The following is a 12,038-nucleotide window of genomic DNA, read 5'->3' as shown; positions in this document are numbered from 1 at the left end:
TTTGGGGTACAGGGGTGTTTTTAGGTTTTAGGGCAGGGTTTTGGGTTTTGGGGTACAGTGGTGTTTTTAGGTTTTAGGGCAGGGTTTTGGGGTACAGGGGTGTTAGGTTTTAGGGCAGGGTTTTGGGGTACAGGGGTGTTTTTAGGTTTTAGGGCAGGGTTTTGAGTTTTGGGGTACAGGGGTGTTTTTAGGTTTTAGGGCAGGGTTTGGGTTTTGGGGTACAGGGGTATTGTAGGGTTCAGGGGTAGGTTTGTGTTTAGGGATAATTAAATTATATTTACCATTTTTAAATTAATTATAATATATTTAATAAATTAAATTAATTTTATTACATTAATTACATTTTTAAATTAAATTAATTAAATTAAATAAATTATTTCAATTAATTTAATTTAATTTCAATTATAAAAATATGTACATTAAATTATTTTCATTATTTTAATTAAATTAAATTATTTCCATTTTTTATTAAAATTACATTTATTAAATAGCCATTAATTTAATTTTATAAAATAATATCTATTTTAAAATGTATTTTAATTAAATTAATTAAATTAAATTAATTAAATTAACTTAACATTTTTTTAAAAAAAGGTATACTTACCTATACTTACGATGTAATGCCATGCGTTGTAATAGCATCTGCTATGTAATGCCATGCGTTGTAATGGTATCCGATGTAATGGATCCTGCGTTGTAAAAATTCCGTTGTAACGGAATGCGTTGTAAAAATCCGCGTTGTACTGACACCAATCCATTATGCCACCCCTGGCTGGCCATCTAAATCTGACACAACTGGCTGCACGACAGCTGGGGCAAGGTGGTGTAATCACCCTTTGCTTTAGATATAGTATACCTATATCTAACCCTAAAATGGACACACAGATTCCTATCAGTCACTCCTATGGCAGGCCTTGACAATCCTGAAGGCAGAGTGCTTGGAATCGTGTGAGATGGTGCTCTGGCATGAGCTGAGCCCGTTTGCAGCTTGCGGAACCAAGTCCTAATAGCTGTTCCATGATAACGCGTACCATATACTCTTAAGTGCATTATAATCCTCGCGGTTATATGCTATCTTTGGTATCGCTTTATCAAAACATGTCGAGTAAGGTGTCATACGAATTGGAATACTAACCCCTCGCCAGTTCTGGCGACGGGGTTAGCATTCCACCCTTCTAGAGGGACACGACATGTATGTAACTGTGAACCCCGGTTAAAGTTAACTCGAGCCTCAGCATCACAAAATGGATGCTGCCACCACAGACACAAGTCTGACCCCCTGCAGCAGGGATTCCTTCCAGCGAGGGGAGCTTGGACAAAGGGTTTTCGGTCAGGGGCGGTGCTAGCACCATCCCAGACAGGGTTTTGTGTATCCTGGGTAGGCAGGGCTTTAGAGAAAGGTGACTGCATCTGCCGGCTAGAACCAGTTCCAGGGGCACACCAGCCCCTGAGCTGGGGAAAGTACAGCATGGGAGAGGGGTGTAACCACCCCCCTTCCTGGTCCCACCCATGGGCAGGACCTAGTGCCGTGCCAGCCCCTTTTCCTAGTATAAAGATAGGAGCGGGCCCCCTTCCAAATTAGATCATCTTTGAATCCTGAAGCTACTTTCTACGAAAGGGACTCTCGACTTCTTCTCAAGATTTCTCCCTTGTGGCTAAGGAGTAGTCACCCTGCACCCGCAGGCACCATCCAAGAACACTGCGGTTTGCTGCACGTCCTTCCTCCGGAATCCGACTGACCAGCACGACGAGACCCGGCTTCCCTGGCACCTCTGACCTCTACCCACATCGTCAGCCCAGCTGAGATCCGTGGGTGCGACGAGACCTCGAGGGACCGGCCATCTTCAAGACTGCACGACTCTTGCCCAGCACGACCGCCGAGGGATCCTCGAGTGAGTGCTTTGGGGTCCGAGAAGCCCCAACCCTGAGCAGCTCCAGCACCGAAGTTCAGCCCTCCAGCATCCACCAGATCTGCGTGGGGCCCTTCTGCTTTTTGCTGCTCACCGCGTTGTCTGGCTACTAGCCCGCTGGCTTGTGGCCTTCCCGACGACGACCGACGACATCAACACCGCTGATCTGGTTGCTCCAGACTGGCCCTTGCTCCCCTCCAAAAGAGGAGCACCCCGGACCCTCCTGGTCCAATCCAGACGCCATTTTGAGTCCACCGCGTGGGCTTGAATTTGCCAAGACTTGTTGCCCCAATCCTGGGTCCAGCGACGTCGACAGCAGCAACCATCGTGGGACAGCTCGCACCACCATCCTGGTCGCCGACAACGCCTCCTGGTCCGTGAGACTGCAGAGCCCAGCGTAGCCCACTCACCTGGTCGAGGTGACTCCATCCGGTGCCATCCTGGTGCCCATCTAATCACTGGCTAGTGATTCAGAACTTGGTCCCCTCTGCTTACGGGTGTCTTCCATCTCCGATCCAGGCTTGGATCCATCCGAATCTCTTCACTGGTCGCCTGCCAGCAACTTCTTTCAGGCTCCATAGACTGCGCCTCCTGGTCCGTGAGACTGCAGAGCCCAGCGTCGCCCACTCACCTGGTCGAGGTGACTCCACCCGGTGCCATCCTGGTGCCCATCTAATCACTGGCTAGTGATTCAGAACTTGGTCCCCTCTGCTTACAGGTGTCTTCCATCTCCGATCCAGGCTTGGATCCATCCGAATCTCTTCACTGGTCGCCTGCCAGCAACTTCTTTCAGGCTCCATAGACTGCAACGAGGATTCCCGACGTCTTTCCAGACCTATGCAGCCGCTGGGCTAGGTAACTTCGGCATTTCGGTGCCCCAGCATAGCCTCACTATCCAAGGGCCCAGATCCCTTTTCGTTTCAGCTCTACCTAGTCGGATTCGTCCGATATCACTAACTTTGTAAATTCTAGCATCCATAGACTTTGTCCCGCATCCCGCGTGAGAGTGCACACTCTGCACCCGAGTCCCCTAGGCCTCCTGCTAGTAATCTGAAGGTTCAGTAGTCCAGTCCTAGCGATTCCAAAGCCTATTAGTACAGTACTTACCTGCTAGTAATTTCGCATTCCACTTTTAGAGTATATGGTTTTTCGTGCCCCTCAGGCATTTGTGTAAATTGTGCAACTTAAAGTATTTTCGTAAGAGTTTTGTTGTGTGCTTAGTACCCTGTCCTCATAAAGAGTACAGGGCTGTTGTGATCTAAATAAATACACTGTTTATTTTCATAACACTTGTGTGGTGTCCTTTCACTTGGTGTTCAAGGGGTATATGTGATGGTATAACAGCTGGCTTAACACGCCCTCTAGAGTTTAGCCCGAAGACTGCTCGTATCCATGCTACTAGGATAGCTGGTCTATAAGGTTGACTTACAACCAATCATCAATAAGGGTTGTTTGGACTGATACAAAGTGCTCACTAGAATAGTGAACATTATATATCAGGCCAACTTCTCACAGATACTCCTTTGGATCCAAAACAAGAGACTTCGTATTGATCCAAAAACTGGACACCTTTTGGCTACTCTTCCAATAAAACGGAAATTAGACCTCCAAGAAGGTGCCCCTATACCTCTAAAGAAAAAACGAGATATAGGTACTAACCCTTCTCCCCCTTGCAAACCTCCCTCTCCCCTTCCAATTCCAACATTGCAACATCAAATTCACCACCTCTAATGTCACCGTACTCGGAGGATGATGATTTTGGGGGTGGGGATGGCAATGAAGATGCTTATCATCCCCCATGGTATCCAGGCATACCACATGACACTGACCCCTGGGATGATTATGAGAAGGATGCAGATCACTCTAATGACCCTTATCTGTATCCCTCCAGACCTCCACCTGATTACAACATTGGCTTTACACAACTTAACAGGGCTGCTCAATATCACAGGGTGGAACTACATACAGACCCTCTAGAAGAGGATTTCCTTGTGGAAACGTTCACTCTCTCAAAGGACTACTGTCACTTTACCCATGCTTGAGGGCATGTTAAAACATACTGATGAAGTATTCAAAGACCCAGTTAGAGCCAGGATACTGACACCTAGGGTTGATTTAAAAATACCGCTCCTACAGACATTGTATATATATGAGATCAGTTACCTTTAGACTCTTGTTGTTTCTAACACCCACAAAAGAGTTAACTCTCAAAGTGCAGGCAACACCCATCCTCCTGATAACGAGTCCAAACTCATTGATGCCTCTGGCAAGAGTAGCTTCTCTAACTGCTAAATATTGGCGTATTGCCAATGCTCAGGCTTTATTAGCACGCTACTACAGAACACACTATGAAGGTTGGAAAAACTCATGCAAAATTTGCCAGAGGAGTATGAAACTTAAGCGAACGACCTCATTCAGGAAGGGGAGCTCATCACCAACACTTCTATAAAATACGCCCTAGATGCAGCGGACACAGCTTCTTGTGCTATAAACACTAGCTTACTGCTAAGGAGACACTCCTGGCTTTGAATCTCTGGATTCAAGCAGGAGGTACAATCCTCCATACTTAATCAGCCCTTTGATAAAGAGCATCTTTTCAGACCAACAGTAGATACTTCACTAGAAAAAATTAAGAAAGACACTGAAACTGCAAAATCCATGGGTGCCATACAATTACCTTCTAGCAAGGGTTCCTTTTGTCGCTCCTTTTACAGGGGTGGCTCAAACCACTGTCATTTGAAAATACCTCTTCTAAAGGAAAGAACCAATCTAGCTCCTCCAGAGGCTATTTTCGAGGAGGTTACACAGGAAATAAGTCGAAAAGGCAGGGGTAACTCCATCTGCACTTCCCCTGCCATCCCTGATCATCCCACTCCTGTCGGGGCATCTATCACAGTTCCTACCTGACTGGCATTCAATCACCTCAGACAAGTGGGTATTAAAAATTATCCAGTATGGATACTGCTGGGTACTTACCAAAACTCCCCCCAACTATTCTTCCAAGAGAACGTGTAATGTCACCATAACATCTCACACTCTTAAAGCAAGAAGTTCTCTCTCTCCTACAAAAACATGCAATAGAACCAGTCTCATTACGGCACCAAGGGACAGGAGTGTACTCCCTCTACTTTTTGGTTCCAAAGGACGGCTCTCAGGCCCATATTGGACCTCAGACAGTTAAGCCTATACATTCAATCAGATCACTTTCCCATGGTCACACTCCAACAGGTGCTCCCATTACTTCAGAAAGGCGACTTTCTGGCCACTCTGGATTTAAAGGACGCCTACTTCCATATTCCCATTCACCCAGCCCACAGAAAATACCTCTGGTTCGTGGTGGACTGAAAACATTACCAATTCAAACTTCTCCCTTTCCGGGTAGCTACACCCAGGTTCTTCACCAAGTATCTGACGGCAGTTGCAGTACACTTAAGACGACAACAGATTCATGTCTTCCCTTACCTGGACTACTGGCTAATAAAAGCCAAGTCGCAACAAAGCTGCATACACCACACTCACAAAACAGTTCAGCTGCTTCACAACTTGGGGTTCACAGTAAACCTCACAAAAGTCTAATCTCCAGCCCTTCAACTCTCAAGCCACAATAGACACTTGCAAAGCTCTAGCATAACCCACCCCAGTCAGGATATGCAGCATGCAAACCCTGACATCCCAATTTCAGCCACGCACACTACCAGCATGAGGGTTTATTCAAAACCTTTCCAAGGGGCGGCCATTAATCAACCCGGTTCCACAGTTAGTGCGAACAGCAGACACATCGCTCATTGGTTGGGGAGCGCACCTTCAAAAACATACCATTCAGGGCATGTGGACTCCACAACAAAAACAACTCCACATAAACAATCTGGGGCTTTTGGCTATCTTTCTAACATTGAAAGCCTGCATCTAGTAGGCAAAGCTGTCCTAGTTCGTACAGACAACATGGCAGCAATATACTACATACAAAAATAGGGGGGGTGGGGACACTACTGCTTTCACAACTAGCTCAAAGCATCTGGAGATGGGCCATACCTCAAAGGATTTATCTCCTTGCGGAACACCTCCCAGGAGTAAACCACCAAATCGCAGATTTGCTCAGTCTTCTCAGACAACAAATTCACGAATGGGAACTACATCCTCCAGTTTTCCTCCCATTCTTCCAAATGTGGGGCTACCCAGAATTAGATCTGTTCGCCACACACCCCCACGCAGAATGCCAAAACTTCGCGTCCAGTTATTCTGATAGATACATCTGCCAGTGGATTCCTCACCTGGCACAGCAGCCAATCGGAAACTTTTGTAGCTCTCCACGCCGGCGAGGTCATGGACGACGTCACAGAGGGTACGACTCCGCTCGCGACCCCGCTGACGTCACTGGGTCCATAATAGTGCCTCGTCGGCGTGATGAAGTTAGTTCCCTTTTTTCCGCGCCGTCGACGCCAACAGTTTCTTGGGACTTTCCGTAGTAACATTTTTATTGTAGTTCTTGTCTGTTCTCGTTTCCTTTCGGAGATGTCTGGAAGAAAATCTGGTTTCAAGCCCTGCAGGGAGTGCGGGAAGTAGATGTCCATCACTGACCCGCACGAGGACGGTTTATGGTGCTTGTCTTCCGATCACTACGTCGATGGGTGTGCGTGTTGCAGGAAGATGACCTCTAAGGCATTGAAGGAAAGGGAAGCTAAGTTATTTATCGCCAAAGTGAAGAATAAGAAGGAGAGTAAAAGAAGGTTGAGGTCTAGATCTCGTTCCGAATCCAGGTCGGGTTCAAAGTCGGCGTCGGGACATTCGAAGTTGAAGAGACATAAGAGAAAGAAGCACTCTTTGAGGCGTCATTCTGATAAGGAGCCGGCGCCGAAGTAGTCTTCTCCTCGATGTCGCAGTATTGAGGTCGATCCTTCACATTCAAAACCGGTCTCGCCAGAGAAGGAAGTGTCTCCTGAAGTCGAAATCTCTCTATCACAGACGCCGGCGCCATCGGATTCTGTCCATTCTTCGGATCCGGGTGAAGCCGAGCCAGAGCAAGAAGACCAGGAGCAGCCTGAAGAGGTTCCTTTGTCGGCGCCGACGGGCCCGACTCCAGGTACACCGGCTTCAGAGCCGGGGCCGGGAGTTAATCCCCCTTTCCTGGCTCCAGGCCAAGACCCAACACACTATCTGAACGCTATGTATGGTGTCTTTGCAAGGGCCATGTACCCCTCTCGGTCGCCTGCGGGCACCATGGGTCCTTTTGCCTTCAATTTGGGTGTCCCTCAGGCATATGCCCAGGCTCCATTTATGCCCTTTCTTCCAGCGACGCCGTCCTGGAATTTTCCGGCGCCATACCTAGAATCTCCGATGCCGTATCTAGAATCTCCGATGCCGTATCTAGAATCTCCGATGCCGTATCTAGAATCTCAGGCGCCGTCGGATCCGCGTTCGGCGCCGGTCCCGAATCCGATGAAGTCTGTTGTGGATCCATCGACTCCAGTCCTGAGAATCTGCTCCAGGAGGGAGGCCCAGAGAGTTGTGGAAGAGGCATGCTATCAGAAGGACTTCGAGGAAGATGTACTTCCTGAATCTGAGGACTATTTTGCGGAATTAAGAGATGCAAGTGGTCTTGATGTCTTCCCTGAGTGGGGCTGTTCTCCTGATTCAGATGCTCCTTCAAAGGAGGTAGTCCCATATCACACAGTTGTGAGAAAAGCTGCTGAATTATTGGACATTAATTTGCCTACAACTGAATTTAGGTCTAATCTATTGACTGAAGTGTTGCATTCTCCATCTTCTGTGACTGAGCCTTTGTTACCGTTTAATGAGGCTATTCTGGAACCTGCGTTGGAAGTTTGGAAAAAGCCTTTGTCTGCCCCTGCAGTCTCTAGGTCTGTGGCACGGAGATATAGAGTGGCACCGGAGGATCCAGAATTTTTGTCAGCTCCCCCATCACCTGAGAGCCTTGTGGTTCGGGCGGCTTGTTCAAAGAAGTTTTCAGGAGCTTTCCCGCAGGTTCCAGCTGACAAGGAGTCAAAAAAGATTGATCAGTCTGCTAAGAAGGTGTTCTCTTCAGCGAGTATGGCACTGAAGTCATCAAATGCAACTTGCATGATGGGAAGGTATATCAATGCCTGGATGGATTCCTCTACACAGTTGCTGCCAAAACTGTCTGATGAAGACAGGAAGAACTTTCAGGAGGTTTTGGATGATACACAGGCTGCTGAGCGCCAGCTCATTCAAAGTGGCCTGGATACAGCTGACTCTGTAGCAAGAATTATGGCCTCTGCAGTAGAAACGAGAAGGGGGGGGGGGGGGGGGGGGGCTTGGTTGAAGTCTTCAGACTTTTCCCAAGATGTGCAGGCTACTTTGTTGGACTTACCATTTGATGGTACAGGTCTGTTTGGTAAGAAGGCTGATGCCGCACTTGAAAGATTTAAAGATAGTAAGGCCACAGCAAGATCACTTGGCTTGCAGTCCCAGCCCAGAGTATCCTTTCGTAGGTACAGAGGATTCGGAAAGTCATCCTTTCGTTAGCAAGGGCAGCCTCGTCGGCAACAGCAGCAGCAACAAAATAGGCTGTGTAAATCTTAGAGGAAGAAACAGAGGTCGTCCACGGGGTTGTCAACCCTCCTCCTCTTCCTCTCCTCCTATCGCCGCAGCAAAGCAGCCCTAGATTCCCCATTCCCAGTCATGTTGGTCCTGTGGTAGGTCGGCTTACCCATTTTCTGCAGGATTGGGAATTAGTCACTACAGACCAATGGGTTCTCAATCTTGTGGCAAATGGGTATGCTCTTCCCTTCAGGGAATTCCCTCCAACTTACCCTCCTTGTCAAGGGGCTTGCTCAGAGGAACATCTCCGTCTCCTTCAGGAGGAGGTTCTGACCTTGTTAAAGAAAGGCGCGATAGAGGTGGTTCCAGAGCAGGAAAGGGGTCCGGGATGCTACTCCTGGTATTTCCTGATTCCCAAGAAGGATGGCAGGCTTTGCCCAATCCTGGATCTCAGGATCTTGAATCTTTATCTGAAACAAGAGAAGTTCAAGATCCTTACCCTTGCGCAGGTTCTTCAGGCGTTGCTGGAAGAAGACTGGATGGTGTCCCTCGACTTACAGGACGTGTATTTTCATATCCCGACCCTGGAGTCGCACAGGAAGTATCTCTGTTTCACGGTGGGGTCACAACATTATCAGTTTGCCGTCCTTCCGTTTGGAATTACTACTGCACCTCGAGTCGTCACCAAGGTGATGGCAGTGGTGGCAGCCCATCTCAGGAGGTCGGGGATTCCGGTACTCCCCTATCTGGACGACTGGCTGATCAAAGCAGTCTCCAGAGAAGGTGCTCCATCATTTGCAGGAGACAACTCAGTTGTTGTACAGGTTGGGTTTTACGATAAATGTACCCAAGTCTCACCTGGTGCCCTCACAGCGCAACGTGTTTATAGGGGCAGTACTGGACACTACTGTTTGTCGAGCATTCCCTCCACCTCAAAGGATTCTCGACATTCAGGAAATGATTCCTTTGTTTTACAATGGAGCGGTCGTTCCAGCCCTAAAGGTCCTTCGACTGCTCGGTCTGTTTGCTTCCTGTATTCTGCTGGTCAACCATGCACGCTGGCACATGAGGGCGCTACTGCAGTGCCTCCGCAGGCAGTGGGATCAGCACAACGGAGATCTCAGGGAGTCTGAGGATCTCCAGAGAAACTGCAGCGGATCTGTCTTGGTGGAGCGTGGAGGGCAATCTGTCTCAAGGAAAGCCCTTTCATCTGCCTCCATCGGTTGCCAGAGTGATAACGGATGCCTCCACTCTAGGGTGGGGTGCTCATCTGGGGGATCTGGAAATCCAGGGTCTTTGGTTTCCAGAGTAAAGGTTGCTTCACTTAAACCTTTTGGAATTGAGGGCGATTAGTTTAGCACTCAAGGCCTTCCTCCCTTCCCTTCGCGGTCAGTCGGTTCAGGTCCTGACGGACAACACGACCGCAATGTGGTATGTCAACAAGCAGGGAGGAGTGGGGTCTCATCTTCTCGGCAGAGAAGCTCTGCGTCTCTGGTCCTGGGTTCAGGACCACCAGATTTGTCTAATGGCAAATCATCTGGCAGTAGTTCTTAACGTTCGCGCAGACAGTCTGTCGGCAGCTCTCAGCCGACCACGAGTGGAGTCTTCACCCAGAGGTGGTTCGACACGTCTTCCAGACGTGGGCGACTCCTCGGGTGGACCTGTTCTCCATTCACGAGTACGCTCACTGCCCCTCATTCTGCAGTCTCCAGTATCCGTCGCAGGGAGCTTTGGGGGACGCGTTTCAGTTGAGTTGGGGGTTCACAACTCCTTTACGCGTTTCCTCCCATACCCTTGATTCCTCGGGTTCTGAGGAAGATTCGCCAAGACTGGGTCCAAGTCATATTGATGGCCCCGGATTGGCCAAGAAGGGTCTGGTACACGGATCTTCTCCACCTCTCCTCGTGCCCGCCGCTCCGTCTCCCTCTCAGGGCAGATCTCCTCTCTCAAATGGAGGTGTAGGTTCTAAACCCCCACCTCCAGACCTTACACCTTCATGCCTGCAGATTGAACGGGGCAACCTGTATTCTTTTTCTCTCCTGCCTGATGTTGTGGACGTAATTCTTTCGGCCAGGCGTCTATCCACCAAGTCTATCTATTCCTATAAGTTGTCAAAATTTGTTTCCTGGTGTGGAGAGATCTATTGACCCCATGAAAGCTAGTTTGTCAAACATACTCCAGTTTGCTCTTTCTTTGGCCCAGCAGGGTTTTGCTGTGGCGACTGAAAGGATATTTATGGGCCTTGTCGGCATTCCTTTGTTTGCCAGACCAGTCGTCTTTATTTAAGTCAGCTATTGTTTTACGTTTTATCAAAGGTCTTACCAACAAATTCCCTCCAATTCCATTTATTGTGCCTCAATAGGACTTGAATATTGTCTTAATCTACTTGATGGGTTCACCCTTTGTAGTTCATTGTAGCATTCTACCTTACCTACTCTAGATTGCTTGATGCTTAGCTAAATGTGTTCTGTTTGCAGGTGATTTTGGCATGGATGATCGGGAGATGATGCGCGAAGACGGTGCCTTTGAAGATGACATGTTGGTAAGCACCAGCGCATCTAACCTCCTGTTGGAGCCAGAGCAGAGCACCAGCCATATTAATGAGAAAAGTAACAACCTCGAATTTACAGACCCATACAAAGATGACAACTTTGGCGAAGGAAATGATGGAGGAATACTTGGTAGGTTTAGTTTGAAACTGTTAGTGCATATTTGTCTTAAGGGTCAGTTTAACTGGCATTCAAGTCGTTTTGCTGCATAAATTAACTCCATTGGTTTGTTAAATGCATTGACACAATACCTTGTTTGAATTCCTTATTGTGAAAATGCATAATACCTGTTCTGTGACACTTTGGTCCTGTGAACTGTGGGAACGAGTCACTTATTTGAGCTTGTTAATTTGCGTAAGAGCTTGTACAGTGTGGGATTTGTTACTGATATGTTTGTCTGGATAGTTAAATAGAAATATTGAATAGAAATGTATAAATTAAGTTATTGCAATTTAATACCCATCTCATTCATTTTAGTGGATTTAATTTAAACTATAGTTTCCAAGAAAGCTCTGACAATGCAACTTTATTTTAGTACTCATTTCATTAGTTTTAATGCAGAATTGCTAATAGTTTTTACCCTGATTGCTCTGTTTGCCAAATTGCTGTGTATTACTGTCCTCTTAGTCCAAGATAGGCATTTTAAAGTGCAGCTTAATTGTTTGGCATCTGCTGTAGAAATCCCAATCTGAAAGAAACCGTTTTGCAGCGTCAATCTTTCTGGATTCACTATGCTGTGCATATTCCACAATCTGGTGGTTGGGTCCGGAATCGTAGTCTTTTTTTTTTTTTCTTTTTTTTTTCGTAGCCCAGGTGGGCGTCGAAGTCCCACCATTTGGTGTACCTTTGGTGAAGTCGGAATGCTTCCGGTGGAAGCTCCCACCCTTGGGCGCCATCTTCAGATTCTTTTTTCCGCCGTTGGCTCTGGATCGTCGCATGGAGCTCCAGAAGTTTTGGAGGAGAAAAATACGCAAATTTCTTCAGGAAAAAACTCGAAGACCAGGAGAAGTAGATCGGAGCCGGGTCGACGAAGGAGAGGAACCTCGAGATCTTTGACGTC

At 47.6% G+C, this 12,038-nt stretch overlaps 1 protein-coding gene across 2 annotated transcripts in view; it reads left to right on the top strand.

The window, feature by feature from the left end:
• Positions 1-12,038, top strand: part of RAD21 (RAD21 cohesin complex component) — a 273,785-nt gene that overhangs the window by 153,692 nt on the left and 108,055 nt on the right. For both annotated transcript variants that reach the window (XM_086966139.1, XM_086966141.1), the window contains exon 6: positions 10,907-11,110. In XM_086966139.1, the coding sequence (XP_086822265.1) occupies positions 10,907-11,110 (204 nt within the window). The remainder of the gene's footprint in view (positions 1-10,906; positions 11,111-12,038) is intronic.

The sequence above is a fragment of the Lissotriton vulgaris genome, chromosome 4_1 (assembly GCF_964263255.1).
Source record: "Lissotriton vulgaris chromosome 4_1, aLisVul1.2, whole genome shotgun sequence".
NCBI classification, from domain to species: Eukaryota; Metazoa; Chordata; class Amphibia; order Caudata; family Salamandridae; genus Lissotriton; species Lissotriton vulgaris.
Note: the sequence above shows the minus strand (reverse complement) of the source record. Positions and strands in the feature narration are given on the sequence as shown.